The sequence below is a fragment of the Vidua macroura genome, chromosome 5 (genome assembly GCF_024509145.1).
Source record: "Vidua macroura isolate BioBank_ID:100142 chromosome 5, ASM2450914v1, whole genome shotgun sequence".
NCBI lineage: Eukaryota > Metazoa > Chordata > Aves > Passeriformes > Viduidae > Vidua > Vidua macroura.
Window position 1 is genome coordinate 58982247 of NC_071575.1, and position 17954 is coordinate 59000200.

The window sequence follows — 17954 nt, forward strand, 5'->3', positions numbered from 1 at the left end:
AAACATGTAAAAGGGATTTGATTATACATTAAACTACATCTTAGACATAGTATTAGCAAGCTCAACATTTTCACTAGATGGAATTGAAAATAAAAATTATTATTTGAAGTGAAGAAATTAAATACATTTTAAGTCTGTCATATTATTTGTAGAGACACATAGACTTAAAATATAGATATAATTTATCATGACGATTTTAATCTAGTGTTGTTACAAGAAACAATTATGCATACTTATCAGATTCTATAAACAGCCTAGCCAAATTATAAGTATTAGAAAGAAAAACATCTTGGCTATTTTTTAATTTTAAACTCCTAATATCTACTCCGAACACTCTTCACATTTTTGTACTAATGCTAATCAAACTTTAGTACCCTGAAAAATGTTAGGCTAAAGATAACTCAGGAAAGAAACACCACAAGAAAAGATTAATGTAGAATTTTGATGATGTTTTGTCACTTCACTTTGTGAGACAATGGAAGTGAGTTATAGGGAAGGGAGTGGTGGAGCTGAGCTGCTGCATAGAGATTCCCCAAGTGGCTCTGCATCCCTCCTCGAGGGTTAGTCACATTTACACACAACAGCTCATCAGGCAGGACCAAGGGCAACAACATCTGCCTGTAGAAAATGCTCATTGCTTCCCCTGTTGCCCCTAGAATACCTGAGGAAGAGCAGGATGGAAAGTGCTGTCTTGTCCTAAAAATCACAGTGGTTGTAGCAGAGACGAGCTGGACCTGAAAGACAAATCAATTCACTTGGGACAACAAGATGCTCACGACTCCCTTGGGAAAGGGCGACGGCTTTGGCAGCAGCTTGTATGGAAACACCAGGGGTAGAAGAAGGGCAGCAGCAACCAGAGCATCGCCTCTTCCACATCAGCTGCCTCACGTGGCTTTCAGCATCCTTCTCCTTTGTCTGTCAATCCCTGTACCACCAGTTCCTTCTCTGCCAGCCTGGGGGCATGGAGAGCAGCTGTCCTGGTGCTCGCAGGGAGGAGGAGGCCCTGCAGAAGGGCCTGTGGCCCTGCTGGGAGGCTGCAAACCATCCCGGGGGCAGCCATTGCCCCTACCCGCAGTGCCAGCAGCACCCAGGGCAGCCCTCCTTCCCTGCCTCCGCAGCAGCAGAAAATGAACTGGGTGGGTGGCAGTCGGTAAGTGAAACTCTTCAAAGCCGACAGAAACGGCTCCATCCTGTGTCAGTGTCCCTCACAGATTGGGCACTGCCATGGTGTGTTTAACAACCCTGATGACCCCCCTGATGACACAACCAGGCACTGCCATGTTGTGTGTGGCAGCCATGGTGTCCCCTCACAAACTGAGCACAGCCATGGTGTGTGTTTCAGGCCTCATTTCCCCTCACAAACTGGGCATAGCCGTGGTGTTTGCGACCAAATGAGTGTCTCTCCATGGTACAGTAGTGCCACGGTGTGTGTGTTTCAGGCCTGGTGTCCCCTCACAGACCAGCAGGCCATGGTGTGTGACAGCCCCGGAGTCCCCTCCTGAGCCAGACTGTGAGAAGGTGCAGGTGCCCTCCCACCCCAGGCAGGGGGTCACGTTTGGGCTCAGTGTCTCTCCACAGACAGGGGCTGGATGAGGCCCTTTTCACACTCCCACAAAAAGCAGTGGTTACCATTTGGGGAAAAGAATGTACAGGTATTGAGATTCACTGAAATAGTAAAACATCACAAACTGAGTTGTAATGATAAAGAAAGAAAAAAGATTATGTTCTCTTTCTTTGGGTGCTGTGTCTTCTGCCAATCTACTAGAAATGTAAACCCCACAGATTTTGTCAGCCATTGGGAAGCAGCATTGCTGAACACGGCTTGGTAATCATCCAGGCTCTATGCAGAATCAAACTAACACCTTACCCATCTGAAAGTCTTCCCAGCAAATTGAGTTTTCTGAATGTTGCCTCAGTGAAGCAGGAGGAAGGGAGAGTTTCACTTGGAAAAAAACCCAAAACACCAACCCAAGCTTTGTCCTAAATGCCTGTCTCCCATAGCCTCTGTGAGAAAACACTGTGTGTAAGAGTACTGCACACATTTAGCAAATACAAATCAACCTGCTGCTCGCTGCTGCTGGTCATATCTGTCAGGGTTCCTTGGGTGAATCTGGGGTTTACATTTTAGGTGTCAGAAAAACTACACATCACTGGGTTCCTCCTTCTGCAAGGGTAAATGTTACATGCATGTGTTTGGAAAGTTTGCTCTAACTCTAAGCAGAAGGTAATTCCATATTTTTAAGAATGGTATTTCCATATTTTTAAGACTTTTCCTCACAAAAAGTCCTAATCTTACTGACCTAAGGACTGCAGCCAGGCTCACTCTGCTCATTGAACAGTGACCCCAACTTCCAATTTTATACACCAAGTCCTATAGGCATTTCACATAAGACTATGTTTGAAAGGTGAGACAAGCAGTTGGGAGGTATAACTGTCTCCTATATTGCACAAACAACAGCAACTTGTAGTGTCAATATAGTTTGCTTTCCTGTTTTACAAAAGGTCTCCAGTATTCTGGAAAGTCCCAAAATGTAAAAGCTCATATAGTGCTCCTTTTGTTTGCTAATATTGTTTTGTAGCTATGTTGCAGCATGACAAAGAAAATTAGCAGAAAATAATATATTGACAAAGATTTCTTAAGTTTTAAGAAATTACAAATTGATAAAATGTGCATTACAAGTCGAATGACTAAAAGCTTTTTCTGTTTTCTTTTTTCATGTTAAATGTGTTGGTAGCCTAATATCGAATGTGGTCCTATCCCTACTGGAGTAAACTGGGATCGGTCAAATTACTTCAATAGAGATATCTTGACTTTAATACCTGAAGGTTTGATCCATTAAAACATAACAAACATAATATAACATAACATGTAACATAACATAACATAACATTACATAATATATAACATTAATGTATTTGTGTCCTAAAACCTCAGAACCATTGATGAGTAATTCAAGCCATGACTCAAGATGATACATTTGCAATTAAAATAATAATTATTTGCATTTTACAGAAGCAGACTCATATGAAAGCAAGAAAGGAGAAAACAAAAGGTAAACCATTTCGGCCATACTGGATTTTATATTGTTATATAAAAGCTTTAGTGGGTTCACTGAGGTAAAACTTTCAAAGCATTTGGAATGAGATTCAAAACAGTAGCTAAAGAGTTACAATGTGTTTCCCTTACTTTTAGGGGAAAAGTCTTGTTCTAGAGTTATTAAACTGAATTACAACAAGAAAAGGTGTGAATGAATGAATTAATTAATTAATCAATCAATCAATTAATTAATTAGCCTGTGCCCAGTTTTGGTTCTCATGGATTACTTCTGTTACCATATTGTGTTGGTATGTGGGGACACAAGGGGTTGCTTGAAGTCTCAGGTGATGACCAGTGGTCAGCTGGCCCAATGCACACATACACAGCCATTCTTCTGGACCATGTAAAAATATGTTAGGCTCACTAAAGTCCTTCTCCTGGCATTTGCAAAAAGAGGACAGCTTATCTGTATTTTGAATTTGAAAGTGAAATAAGGAAATCAAACTTATCCCTGGCATAGCAGAAGACATTTCAAACAGGAAAGAGAAAGAAAACAGCAAGAGAAAAAGACTATAACCATAATAAGTGGAGTCAGTTTCCTCCTCAGCAGCAGGGAAGAAAGAGGCTGTATAGGGAAGCTACACCACTGAAGCTGATAACCCCAATACCCAGAGCAGGTGCACAGGCATATAGAGGTAGAGGAAAAACAGGCTGACTCTACAGAGACAATTACTCAAATTAAAACATTTATATATTGGAATGTGGAACCAATCAGCAGCTTGTCCTCATCACTTTTCCAGTGTCCTGGAGGCCTGTGAGCTCTCTGTTTTCTCAGGGATTACTGGTCTAAGCCACATAATTTTTATTACAACTATGTAATTTGTTTCAGTGGAGAGGGAAAACAGGAAAAGTCAGGATTGTTTTTATTAATGTAGTACTAAATTGCTAAACACAGTGGTAATTTTCTAATTGCCATTATACAATTATTAGTCATTTAGTAATTTAGAGGTGATGGGGAAAAAACACTGAAGGGAAGTGGTTACATTTTGGGGGTGTGGACCCTAAAGTAACATGAATTTTGAAATGTTGATTTTACCTTACTGAAGATATTAGTCTTAACTGTAGAACAAATATTTTCCATAGATAATATCATCCTACGAAGCTAAAGATAATAATAAATTATACTAAAAGTTAGTTACCAACATGTAAAGTATAACATACCAAACATGTTAGGTATATTAGTTACATGTAACCTGCTATCATGACAGGGGTTACATTTCAGAAGAAAAGCCAATGCTATTTTTTGTTTTGGCATAGCCTTCAGTTTTCAATATCCTTACTTTGTTTAGAAGAAAATCTTACTGGGTTTATTTATTCATCTGCTGTACTTAATGATTTTAGGATGGTTATTAATAGTCTGCAAAATGGAGAGGCTTGATTCCTGTATTATTGTCCTGATATATTCAAAGTGTCAATCATATCTCTTTTTATTCCTTGTAACAAAAATTCTTTCTGAATTTCTTGAATCTTAGAGACTTTTCTTTTTTACTTTTTCCTCTGCCTTTTTCTTTTTTTTGTCAGAAGACTATTTTCTTGGTCAAGAGAGACAAATTTGGAAAACGATAAACTCTTTGTGTCATTATAGATGGCACATCTAGTGCATGTAATCTTGCTGATTTGCTTAATATAAGATTTGCATATCTTATATGCTTCCTGAAAAGAACCTTTAAATTTTTTTAGGACTGTGTCCTTGCCACATTTGGTATCTTTTATTTTAAGAAATACTTTTAGTGGCTGTACACAAAGTTTGAGAAATGAGCATTTAAGGACTAAATTTTTGGCATCAAGATAATAATGATTTATTTTGAATATAACCAAATTATATTTGCATTCTTTTTCAAGGCAATAAAAATAAATTCAGAGCAACCAGGGCATGAGAATTCAGAGATACTTAAACATGTGCTTTTATACTGGGAATAGTTTGCTAAGTCTTGCTTGCTAATTTCAAAAGAATTACCTATACTGGTAATGTGTTGTTGAAGCTTCTATCAAAAAGTTATTCTCTCCTTCAAAAAATTAAGGAATACTTTGAAAGAAAGAAACTTAAGTCAAAAATGAAGCTCCTGGAAGTATCATCTCCTAAAAGTTCAGCAGTCAGTTTGGATCTTCTTAATCTATATGTGGTTAACCAGATATCAACCAAAAAAGACAGCACTGGTGAGTTTTGGGTATTCTGACACATCAGAATTAGTTATTCTTAACTGCTGTTATTTTAGTTCTTGTTCTTCCACTTACATCTTAAACCTCAAGTAAATGTTGTTTTATTTTTAAAGTAAAAAATTGATGTTAATACAAAAATGATGATTGAATAAAAAGTCTGGGCATAAGAGGAATCAAACAACCTTGGCTCCTGCCTACTTCACCTTTAAAGCCTTGTGCAGTGTCTTGGTTCCAGACCAAGCCAGGGTGAATGTTTGCAGTAGCCAGGACAGGCCTGGCCAGGACCTTGAGGTGATTCTACACCTCCTCACATGCACAGGGGAAGGAGTCCCATCCAGTGGGGCAGTAGGAAGCAAGTGGCCAGGGAACGTTGTGCTCCCTGTGGTGAGCACCTGCCTGTGAATCATCACTCTGTTATGAATATAATTTCTTATTTCATTGCTCTTTCCAGTAAATTGTTCTTATCTCAACCCATGATCTTTACCTTTTGTGCCTCCAATTCTTCTCTCCATCCTTTGCAGAGTGATGGGGAGAGGGAGAAGGAAAGGGAGAGGGAGATGGAAAGGAGGGAGAAGGGAGAAGGAGTAAGTGGCACATGGTTTGAAGTGTTTCAGTGGGAACACTAAATTGGAGAGTACTGTTTCTAAACCACTGCACACACTTATTACCTTCCCTATTCTATTCATTAATTTTACCCCACATTCATTTCTTTTCCTCTTTGCTGTTGAGTGGGTCCATTTCCCATCCATTTCCTTTTTCATAACTTTAGAGGCATTTGGAATAGTCTTGTCAGTTCTACCCAGATTATTTTTCTTAAAATCCATTATTAAACTTTTTGAGAAACATGACTAAAACTTGAGTCCTAGCTCTTTAAATGTAGATGTGGTACTTAAGGATATGGTTTAATGGTGGACTTGGCAGTGCTGGTTTAATGGCTGAATTTGATGAGCTTAAAGCACTTCTTCAACCTAAATGGTTCTGTGATTCTATGATTCTTGTAATCTGTGACAGAATCATAAACCAGATTATGGAACATTTTTTGTCCTATGCTCAGAAGAGTAAAAGGTGACTGAGGGAAGGCAGCAGCCTTCTGTACGCATGCAGGGGCTGACTCAATAATTTTATACTATCGTGCCATTAAGAATAGAGTTTTTGTATTGTTAGTAGCAAAGAAAGAAACAAATATGGTTTTAAATGGATTAAGAAATATAAAACAACAGCTTTTGTACTCTAATGAAAATTCAGGAATCTCCAAGCCCAGCGCTGACATAACAAATACATTCATTGCAGAGAACGTGAGGAGGCCAGTCCACATTGATATCACTGAAGATGAACAAAAACCTATCAGGAGACATAACTTAGAGCTTCCCACATCACCCCTGCGTACACAACATAAATCAAACTTAAATGATCTCCAGAGCAGGTACTTGTATAAAATAGGCAATAGTTACACAATAGTGAGGTTCTGGGAGAGGTATTTCATTATAGTCTTAATATTTGGGGTGTTAAGAAAACATAAATATACCATTGTAAACAGGGAAGTTTCACAACCACTCCTATTATTCCAGTGATACTCTTATTGTGAAAGTAATTAATGAATTCTGAATAAAAAACTGCACATGAAGCGGAGCGATTTTTTTAAAAAGGTTATGTGCCTGTACTCATGCCTGGTAGTTATACTAAGTTTTTCTCAAGGAGCAGGTTATTCAAACATTATTACCTACTTACACGGTTTTCCCATCCAGCTTTGGACACCCTAAAGTGACCAACTCACAGACAAGCTGCTCATAACCGCCTAAGAATCAGGCTGTTTTAAGATATGTGGAAAAATATTCCTAAGTTATTTTGAAATTTATACTCAGAATATTTTAATCTTTTGGATCTTGTATTTCATAGGCTGTTTTTATTCATTTTACAAGGTTACAAAAGCAAGTTTTGGACAGCAGAAGACAGCATCTCTCAGAAAAAGTAAAATACCAGCATAAAGTAAGCTTATTGTTCTTATGATATAAGATTAAAAATGTGCAGTAATTACTGTATTTTTAAGTAATTTTTCCAAGAGTGGATACTGAAACACATAAAGTCTTCTTTCTCTTTAAGACTATATTGATAAATTATTTTCCTGCTGCTTCTTATATATTTATTGAAAAAAAGCTAAAAATATGTTTATATCCATCTCTCCTTAGGATAGCATTTGTGTGCATGCTTCAAATTATGTACTTACTTACATGTTTCCCTGAAATAAGCCCTTACTGCCTTCAGTTTTTTGTGAAAAGTCATATCAGAATATAGAAAATTTTCTTTTCTTTGTGGTTTATGTGCAGAGATGTAAAATATATGGAATGGCTTGATTACTTTGAACTTTATGCTTAAATCAAAACAGTTTTAGATAAATAAAAAAATCTCTTTGTTATGTTTTGTCTAGCTGTCACAAGTAATGGAATTAGGCTCTGTTGATTCTAGTATGGAAAATGAAGACAATATGGCAAGAGTTTTTAGTGCTTGTCCGTTGTCCTCCTCTGGTTTTCAGTTCTCTAACTGTACACAGCTTTCAGAAGAAAATTTCAACACAAAACAAATGGGCAACATTTGGGAACAGATCTATGAAAAGAAGCTGCAAAACCAGGTTTGGTTAATGTTTGGCTTCCATGGAATTACTTTAAACTAACTTTCATTTATTTGTTGTGTAAAACTAGTGTAATGGTGATGGTAATTATGATTGATCATCATTTTTGTAGGCTGATGGCAATGAATATTCTGTATATATAAATATATTTATTTTATTGTTCGGAAATAAGTTTAACTTGAGCTTTTATTCACTAAACTCTCAGTGTTGCTGATATCTGCAGACAGAGAATTAGTCACATACTGGTGGATTTCTTTTGTTTCTGGCTTGTAAATTTGGTTAAAGAAACCTGAAATAATAGTTAGAAATACAGCTTTCTTAAACATACAGTTAGTGTAACTGAGTGTTGCATGATCCCAGGTGATCCCATGACCCGATTTTTTATCTTTTAATGTCTCAGTGATTAACACAGTTCTTACAGTATTTTCAGTGCTCTGCTGTTTAACTCTTTACTTTTAAGAAACAGTTGAAAGTTATTTGTTCTGATGCATATTAATGTTTTTTTCTGTTAACTTTGTGATTTTTAAAAGAATCATCCTTAGAAAAGTGATAGCAAATATAATATGCTTTATTTTTAGCAAATATATTATTCATTGGAAATAATAAAAAAAAATATGTGTTTCACCAATGGTATTCTGAAGTCTTGAGGTAAGTGAGGAAGAAATGCTCGAAGAGTTTCAGGAGGGGAGATAATGGGTTGTTCAGGGAATGAGTAGGCCAAAACTCACAGGAAGCTGACCTGAAGAAAAAAGAAGCCCAAGAAATATGTTTTCAAAACACAAGGACAGTCCACCTCTATGTGCAAGAGAATGATTAGATTCTGGAGGCCAGTTTAGCAGAATCAGGAACCCCTGACTGAGGTCAAATGCAAAGAGGAAGAGTGCATGGAGGGATGGGCAACGCAGAAAGGAGACAGAAGCATCCCCTCAGCTTGGAGCAGTGGCATTAGGATGGTCAGAGCTGAGAATCACAATGGGTGAGAAGAACAACAAGAAGGACTTCTGCAGGTGTGTCATCAAAGAAAGGAAAATGCTGTACACTGCTAAAGTGAGTTGAGACCTAGTGAAAAATGACATGGAAAAGCCTGAGGTACTCCAAGACTATTTTGCTTCAAGTTTTTCAGACAAGATCTGCTCTCTGGCTCATCTTAAAATGCAGTCAGGAGTTGGGGAGAGTTGAATGAACCAGTAGGGAAGGAACAAGTTAGAGAATGCATTGTAACGTGGACATATAGAAATGTATGAGACTGGACAGAGTTCAACCTAGTATATTCAGGGTGTTGGATAACATCACTGCAAGGCAGATATTTATCATACTTGTAAGGCTGTGGTGATCAGAGAAACTTCCCAGTGAGAAGAAATACACAAATGTTTTGTCCATCTGCAAAAATGTAAGCATGATCATCTCACCTCTGTCCCTGGAAGGATTAAGGAACTAAGCTCCCAGAGGCAATTTCAAGGTACATGAGGAACAAGAAGGTGTCTGCAAACAGCCACAGATTTTCCAAGGTCATACTATGCCTGGAGGACCCAATTGCTTTCTGTGATGGAATTAGTAGCTCTGGGAATTGGAAAGAACAGGCATTATTTACCTTTAGGAAGGCTTTTGATGAAGTTTCCTATGGGATTCTAGTAGCCAAAATGGGCAGCTATGAACCAGATGAATGGAAAATAGGATGAGAAAAAACTGTCTGTTACTGTCATGCTCAAAGTTTAGCTCTGTTGGCTAAAGTTTGTTTGGCAACAATGGGGCTGTAAGGAGGTCTGGGCTTCTGCTGTAAAGATATAAATAAATAAAATAGTGGGAAAATACATATATTGTTTGCAAACCCAAGATGAAAGTTTTAAAGACTGTAACAATTACGTATATTCACAGTTTGACAGCTTCTGCTGTTTTCTCAGCCAGGTAACAGCTTCGATCAAGACCCTTGGAATACCAAACCTCCAAGCCAGTGTATTTTCAGGAAGTCTGATACAGTGCTTCAGGAGCTGTTCAAGCCATTTGATAGGTAGGCAGTGATTTTACATTAATGAGGAAAATAACAGTCAAGTTTAATTAAGAAAAATACTAAAATTTGGAACCTTATTGCTACTTGTTTTTTTCATTGACAGTTTTTCAAATAGAAATTGAAATCAAATGGAAATACCAAACATACAAAGCTATCTAAATTTGCTGAAAAGCAGCAAAATCTGAATTTTGGGTAGGCACTTGGAACCATGATCTATTTTTTGCAATGTCACAGACACAGTAGTGTTGCTGAATTCACCTTGAATGATAGCACAGATTTACTAAGAGGCCACGAGGAGGGGGAAGCTGCCCCAGGTGTTATTAGTTCTAGGCAGCATTGCAAGTGCTTTTTTGACAATCTTGATGCAAAGATTGCATCAAGATAGCAATTGAGCATCTGCACCTGCATTATTTATACTAGGGATTCCAGGAACAAATAATTTTCTTTCCTTCTCTTTCATATGTGATCCTACTGTAGCTTTCTTTTTTTCCCTATAATTGATTCAATAATACTTCTATGAGAATATACACTTTGTTTTTAAAGGAACGGATAGAAATCAAGAATACATTTCTTTTTGTATGTGCAGATTAAATCACAGGTTTCACATCACAGGTGGTTTCAAATCACAGGTGGTTTAGGGCCAGACTCATTCGTACTGAACATTTTATTTCATTTATTTCATTTTCTTTCCAGAGGCTCTCCCTTGGACCTAGAGGTCTTACATAGCTAATCTTACTTTACTCCTATTCCATAAGTCTGCCATTTGGTTGAAAGTTCCTGTCCATCTCTAGCTTTGGCTGGATAGAGACATAAAAAGACCATACAGTATTTTGCTGTTCCTGAAGTGCCTGCAGCCTGTTTGCTTGGGGAATCACGTGACCCATAAAATTACTGGCCAAATAATAGCTAAACACATCAGCCACCTAAACTTCCACTCTGCTTGTGGTTTCTCCTGGCTTTCTCCAGCAAAACCTAAAATAAGCTTAGTATTCACCTTGCTGTACATCTGAGCGAATTCCCAATTAATATATTTACACTGAGCCCTAAATAACCTTATATCACCTACATCTCTCATTTCTCCACCAGCTATCACATATCTGCTTATGTCACATCCTCTCATCTTCTACCCATTCATGGGTCATTAACAACATCTCTTTTCCAACTGCTCTTCAGATCCATTTCTTTGTATTGTCTTTATATTGTTTTCATCCATTGTAGCCATAAATTCTTATACCTCAAGAGATTACAATTCTGTGAAGGGAGTTTCTTTCACTGTATGTGAAAAGTAGGATGTCAATTTATACAATTGTTTAATGTAACATACTGATGATGTAATCATTGTGCATAATTCTGAGACCTGTGGCACCTCAATGTAATTAAATATTAATTAAAAGTTTTCATGTCATATTTCCTCATCTACTCTTAAATTTTATTTTGCATAACAAAATATTCAGCTGGAGTTGAGAAAGACTCCAAATTGCTTCACAAAATGATTTTACCTTCCTCATGTAGATCTATCCAAGTATCCTCTGAAATAAACTCTAGTGTGTTTAGCCTTCTAAAACTGTTCTGGTGAGGTTTCTGTAACTAGAGAAAACTAGTTTCTCATTTAAGTTCCACAGAATCTTTATTCCATTCCAAGTTTGCTGATCAAAACACCCCAGGCATTTTCTCCAGTAAGAGTTTTCTGTACTACATTTCAGTTTCAAGTTCTGTTGATAGCCTTGCTCAGAATGTTTTAAAGAAAGAGCTTTTTTTTTTGAATGGCCTTTTTTGCCAGATCTCTGTCTTTCAGAAGAATCTCAACTTTCTGCTCAGTTTCTGAAAGGTCAGTCAGCATATCCAGCCTGGAAAACAAACCAGTGAAAATGTTAGATTAATCATAAAGTTAGTGAAACCATGATTGTTTTCATGTCCATAATGCTCACATGATAAAATCTTCAAAACCACTACTCTCAGAAGTGGGGTAGGGAAGTAGTGGCATAACAAAATGTCTGACTGGCCTCCTGACAGTGGAACAGAAAAATTCTGTGCTGAATCAGGATTACTGATTTCAAGTACAAATGAAAGTCACTTGTTATGGGCTTTCAGTATGGAAGAGAAATATAGTCTTAAACAAACTACTTCTATGAATGGAAGAAACTATCTTCCTCTTTTTCTTTTTCTCCCCGATGTGGCCACCTTTGGTCAGCTGGTGGAGCAGCAGTGACATTCTGTGGCTGATTTTATAAATGACAATTCTCTGTCCAGGAGGATGTGCTCCATGGCTTTGTATATTTGGAGACATTAAGAAATAGAACCCCTTTTAAATCAATCTTACCATAAAGTAGATATAAAACATAATAAAATACACACTTTTTCAGTTGAAATACTGTATATTGAGGACAAAATCAAGTGTAATGACCAGTGAAGTTTTTTCTATTTTTATCATCAAATTATCATAAAGTGTTGTGTTAACAGTATTTTGCTTTGTGTACTCAGCAAAACGTTTTTTCTCTTCTACCCCTGTTATACTTCATTGCCTACCCTCAGGCCAGACTACATGAATTCTGCCAGGAAAAATCCACTGATAATAACCAGTAATGAACCAGAAAACTGTGAAGGAATAAAAGAACCAATATTTCATGTTGTAAAAGAAACTGCAGAACTGAAAGATGGAAGTGGTTGTTCCTTTCTGGCACTATTTGAAGATGAGAGTCAACCAATCCATAATAATCCTTCCACAAAGCATTTTAATCCTTTTTCTAACCAAAGCAATAATGACATTTTTTTCACTGTTCCTGATGTTCAAAATCAAATTACCAACAGAAATAATTCTTGTGACACTGGAAGGGTTTATCCTGCAATCAATGCAAAAGAAGATTCTGTAGACAGACACCTTGAAGGCATTTTCACAGCTCCAGAACTGGTTTTCCTTAAAAGCAACAATGTGTCAAGTACAAGCTACAAGGAAATAAGTGCAATTCATAAAACACACCGGCAGAACTGTCACGAGGGACAGCACTACTTCATGCCCTGTGAGAAGAAAGAAAGAAGAGCAAACCTTGAAAAAATTGGTGCGTGTCATATTTTAAGGACATATATTCTGGGTTTTATTCTCCTTTTAAAGACATATGTTCTCATAACCAGAGATGTATCTGCTTCAATGAATACATCATGAGTCTTCAGAATGCAGTCACATAATTTTAAATCCAACTATTTAAATTATTTTAAAAACTTGACAGAAACTTTTACATAAATTGTGTTTATTCTATTGCATTTCAAAATGAAGGTTTACTTTTTTTTTTTTTTTTAATTTTAGAGACATTTGCTTATCACCATGATCAGCAGAATAGCTTAAAGGAGAATGTGCAGAACTATTCAAGAAAAAAAAGGTGAGTGTTATGGAAATTACCAATCTATTAACCAGTGATAACTGCGGAGAATTTGCTGAATTGGAGAAATCCTGCTAAGAGCACAAGAAGGCAAAATTCTAAACAGTATTACGGAGGACTCAAGTTTACTCATTTAAAATAGTACTGTACAATGTGAATAAATCTATGCACAGGAAAGCCCATTATGCCTCTGTGTATCTGCCCATAATAAGCACACAGAAATACTGTTTCATGGGGCAGTTTGAAGATCCTGAAGTTAAGCTGTTGATCTGGCTTTTCCTCTAAAATACTCTGTCTTATTCCACTGGCTACAGAGCAAGCGTCTTCTCTGGGCTATGTGAATGCTCTGTGTTTTACTAAAGACTTCTTTTTCAAAGGCTGATATATAGCACCTTCCCTTTTACAAAACAACACTATCTCCTGTCATTGCTTCAATTCCATTTTGCATTTCAACAGAAATGAAGTTTATGATAAACATATTCTGGGTGTTAAATCTCAGGTTCAGAGATAAGTCCAGTTATCTCAGTAGTGGGAAGCATTTAATGGCTACTGAAGACAAAGTAAATATTGAAAAGTCACCGTAAGGACTTTAACTCAGAAAGAAAATAAAAATATTGGGGAAAAAATCACTTACCAGAGAACTTGTGTTTGCATTCCTCAGTGACAACAAGTCTGTGAAAGAATCAGCCTGGAATCAGAACCATGTCTTTGTATTTGAAGAGGTAACTTTTAAAAATATGGGTTTTTTTTTTTGTCAAACCGACTGTTTGCATGATTCATTTGGGATGGAGAAGGATTGTCCACAACAGTTAGAAACTGAATATAGCTTCACTGAATTAACTGCCATGGAAGCTTCTTTTCCATCATGGCTTATATATGGAATTCAGAAAGAACTGCTGCTAGTTCAGATAGACAGGTCCACAGTTCACATGGTCTCATTCACACTTTAGCTGATGCCCGAAAGACATTGTGTAAGTTACCCATCAACACTTAGGATCAGGTTCTGCATGCAATGCCCAGACATTATATGCAGGATGTTCAGTATTATAAAGGAGCTTTGTGCCAGTATACACATAAAAATGTTTCAGATGTCTTGCTCGTAGAAGCCTGTAGAAGCCACATATGGTGCTACTCGGGGGTAAAAATACCTCTTAAAATAATTTGTGGTACAGTGCAGTGACTCCTTTATGTAATACAGAAACTGAATGTTCCTCTCTTAACCTGAGATGCTGATTCAGCTGAACCCTCACTATTAATACCTTTTATTTTTTACTTACTTACTTTACTTACTATTTTTAACAGTTCACAACAGCACAAGAGAAAGGGTATAAGTTTGGACTGAGTTCATATCTTCATGAGATGGGTTAGTACTATTTATACATTATCACTTAAAAATGTTTTCTCTACATGTGAAACTGAAACAGTTACTTTTAAAACCAGGGAGAATGATCTTTTTAGGATGCTAACTTTGATAAGGGCTTGTATTTCTGATTCACACAGCACTGTAAAAAGACAACTAGCATTACCAGGTAACTAAGAATTAGCTGTGCTTGCTTTTCCTTGATGAGATATTCTCTTCCACTAGACTATATGCTGTCACTCCACATGTGGGCAGAGCGAGGGGAGTAAGCGAGGCAATCCTACATCCTTCCTACTCCCTCAGTAGCTGTAGTGTCAGCTGTGCTGGCTGCATTTCAGAGAAGAAGATCTCTCAGGGGCCTCCAAGAGAGAAATATATAACTTGTATGGCAGCCAGTGTGCACATGGAGTCTGCTGTGCTCTATTGCAGGCTGTGCTCTCCAGAGTCCCTCCTCCTTTTGGGTAGCACAGTTCTGCTGCTGATTAACAGCACAGCTGAGGTTTTGGGGGACCCATCTCACAACCTCTGTTAACATGTGAAAAGAGAAGAACTATCACTAAGAACTAGATTGACCTTGCTAACATTTTGTTCTTTAAACAGTATCTTAAAACTGCATCAGAAATAGTAATGTTTAATTCTATATGCTGTACTTGAGAGTTGGATCTTTGGGGATTGTTCAGTGAGTAACCTTTTCTTTCTTTTCCATCTACTTTTTCAAGATGTGGAGTCACCACTCAGCAGCCAGTCTCACAGTTACTCTCCAAGGCAAACTGAGAGCTACTTGAGCTCTAGTCCTGACACAGTGAGTAAATCATTGTGGGCTGGCAGGGCTTTATTTGAATCACATCTCTGTGCCTGAGTGGTGGATGTATCTGGAATCTTGTTTTGTTTTGTACGAGGTAACTTCATGTGTGATGAAGACAAGAAATTATGAGCTGTAAATTTTCGTAAGTAGTTTGACATGGAATTACATAGCATGACTGTGGGAAGAGGCTAAGCAATATACTATGCTCTTCCTGTATGTATAGCTGCCTTACATTACATGCCTGTAAAGCAGAATGATTTGACACACTGTGTTTTCAGTCATTCTTGAACACAAAAATGCCATGGTGTAAGATTATAAATTGCATGTGAGAGTGGAGGTCTGCATTGGCCACCTTTTCTTCACCAAGAGCCATCCTTGGAGAAGGAACGAAAAAACCTGCAATCAAAAGCAGACAGTTCTGGCCTTTCTGTTTATTTCACTTAGCTATTAGCAAGTCATTACTTTAGTCCTTAGTTACTGAACTATTTGAACAGTTACAATTGTACAATTCTGTTCAAACAGTCTGAAGAGGAAGACAAAGCCAAAACTAAGGAATATCTGAATGAACGATCCTTGAAGGCACATGTTGCCAACCTATTCTCAGCCTCAGCAAGCAGAGAGGCCCCCAAGAGCTCTCATACCCAAAGTGTGGCTTTGAAGCCCAGCAGTACTTTGGGTAGAAAAGAAGCAAACAATCTTCAGGAGAAAGACTCTAATTTTTGTGTCACAGAGGACGAAAATAAAACCCACACAGCTCTGTCTCAGGGCCCATCACACCGTGCCTCTAAGAGGGAGCATGTCACTAGCAGCACCAGGTGCGATGTTTGGTCGCAGACTGTAGAGAAGGTGGATGTGGGCACCCAGTGTGGCACCCTGAGGGTGTGCAGCTGTGGGGGAGCCCTCCCAGCTGCCCGCAGCCCAGGCGAGGTCTCTCCTCCCAGCACTGCTGGCACCTCAGAAAAGCCAGTGCGGGAGGTGCCACAGCCCGCGGGCTCCGGCAGCGCGGCTGGGACAGACGCCTTCTCTTCTGAGACCGAGTACCTGAGTGTGGCTGGCAGGAGGACTCTAGAGGTGCTGAGCTACATTGATAAAATGAAGGAGAGAGATAAGCAGTGATCAACTATAATGCCATGTTAGGAACACAATAGTTTTGTCCTGTTCTCAGTGTATTTCATTCAGTTGGCATATTCTGATTTTTCTAGCATGGTTAGGCAAAATATACTTTTACTGTTTGTTTGCTCTAACTATCAATAATTATGGGTTTCTGCCTACCTACTGTTATCTCAAAATATGGGTTTCTATAGATAGTTCAACTATTAACAAAGGATTTTACAATAGCCTAGTAAATAAAAACATTAGTAATTATATTGATTTCCTCATCATATATCTGTAGGATTCTTTAGTTTAGAATTTATTGACTATGTTTCTTTTAAGGTATTGGGAAGATGTTGTTCTACTACAAAAAAAATTTAGTGTGGCTCTGAGTTCAGAGCCATTGTCTGATTCTCACCCATTTTAACAGAAAAACTTGCCTTTGTCATGTGTTCATACTAAACACAAAAATGGGAAACAGAAAATGTACATCTGCACACATAGAATATAATGTAATTTTAAAAGAGCTAATTTATTAAATTTTTTAAATGCTCAATTTTCTTTCTACAGCAGATTCATTCATTTATTTTCTGGCTGTTAATCTAAAAAAAAATCTTCCACGTGTTTCTGTATTCTGTCTGCGAACTGAAAATCTGAACTACTTGCATCTTCATTTCAGTATTTATGTGAAGCTACAAGTCACAACAAATAAAAGTTTCTGATAATAATATTTCTAGGTTATATTCTTGCCTTCTAAAAAGTTCCTGGTAAAGGTGTCAGGGAGACTCACTGTTGCTAACATCTACTTACAGTTCCATACACCTTCACTTCTATACAGATATTTCTCTATCTTAACTGTGTGTGTGTATCTGTGTGTATATATATAAAAACCTGTCTGTGTACATATATATGCATATACATATGTACATGCTGTGCTGGCATAGTGTATATGCTGTGCTGGCATTAGCCACCTGGCTGCATGCAGGGGTCCTCTTCACAAACTGGGCTTGGGAAAAAGCTATGCTGGAAACTTTCTCAGACAGAACAGGAGATTTGCCTCTATAAGTTTAATATGTTGTGCCTTCCCCTTGGCATCTGCTGTTAAAAGATTCACTGCCGTTACTCCCACCAGGTCAGGGTTTTTTCTATGCTTTGTAGAAGGGGTGAGTGTCACTCAGCCTGGATGAGACTCGTCACCATTCTTTGTCTCTGTTCTCATCATTAAACTAGTGGCTGGTTTTGCTGCTGCTTTTTTTTTTTTTTTTTTTAAGCTAAGAACCGTGTTTAAAAGAAGGTCTACGTTCCTCAACAGTTTGTAGGTTTATGGCTGTGCTATTTTTTAAAATAGCAGCTCATAAATTTCAGTGGACTGTTCTGTACTTGGAAGAAAATAGCATTGTCTTTTATATGTATAAATTGCATACATAGGAAG

The 17954-nt window shown here is 37.7% G+C and overlaps 1 protein-coding gene across 1 annotated transcript; it reads left to right on the forward strand.

The window, feature by feature from the left end:
• Positions 1 to 692: 692 nt before the first annotated feature.
• On the forward strand, positions 693 to 17250 carry C5H12orf40 (chromosome 5 C12orf40 homolog). The gene is made up of 13 exons (XM_053978595.1): positions 693 to 1150; positions 3014 to 3053; positions 5119 to 5254; positions 6548 to 6680; positions 7177 to 7243; positions 7683 to 7883; positions 9785 to 9891; positions 12424 to 12947; positions 13193 to 13265; positions 13927 to 13987; positions 14568 to 14628; positions 15345 to 15427; positions 15953 to 17250. Exons 3-13 carry the CDS (start codon positions 5152 to 5154, stop codon positions 16544 to 16546), a joined length of 2007 nt encoding a protein of 668 aa, XP_053834570.1. The 5' UTR covers positions 693 to 1150; positions 3014 to 3053; positions 5119 to 5151; the 3' UTR covers positions 16547 to 17250.
• Positions 17251 to 17954: the final 704 nt, after the last annotated feature.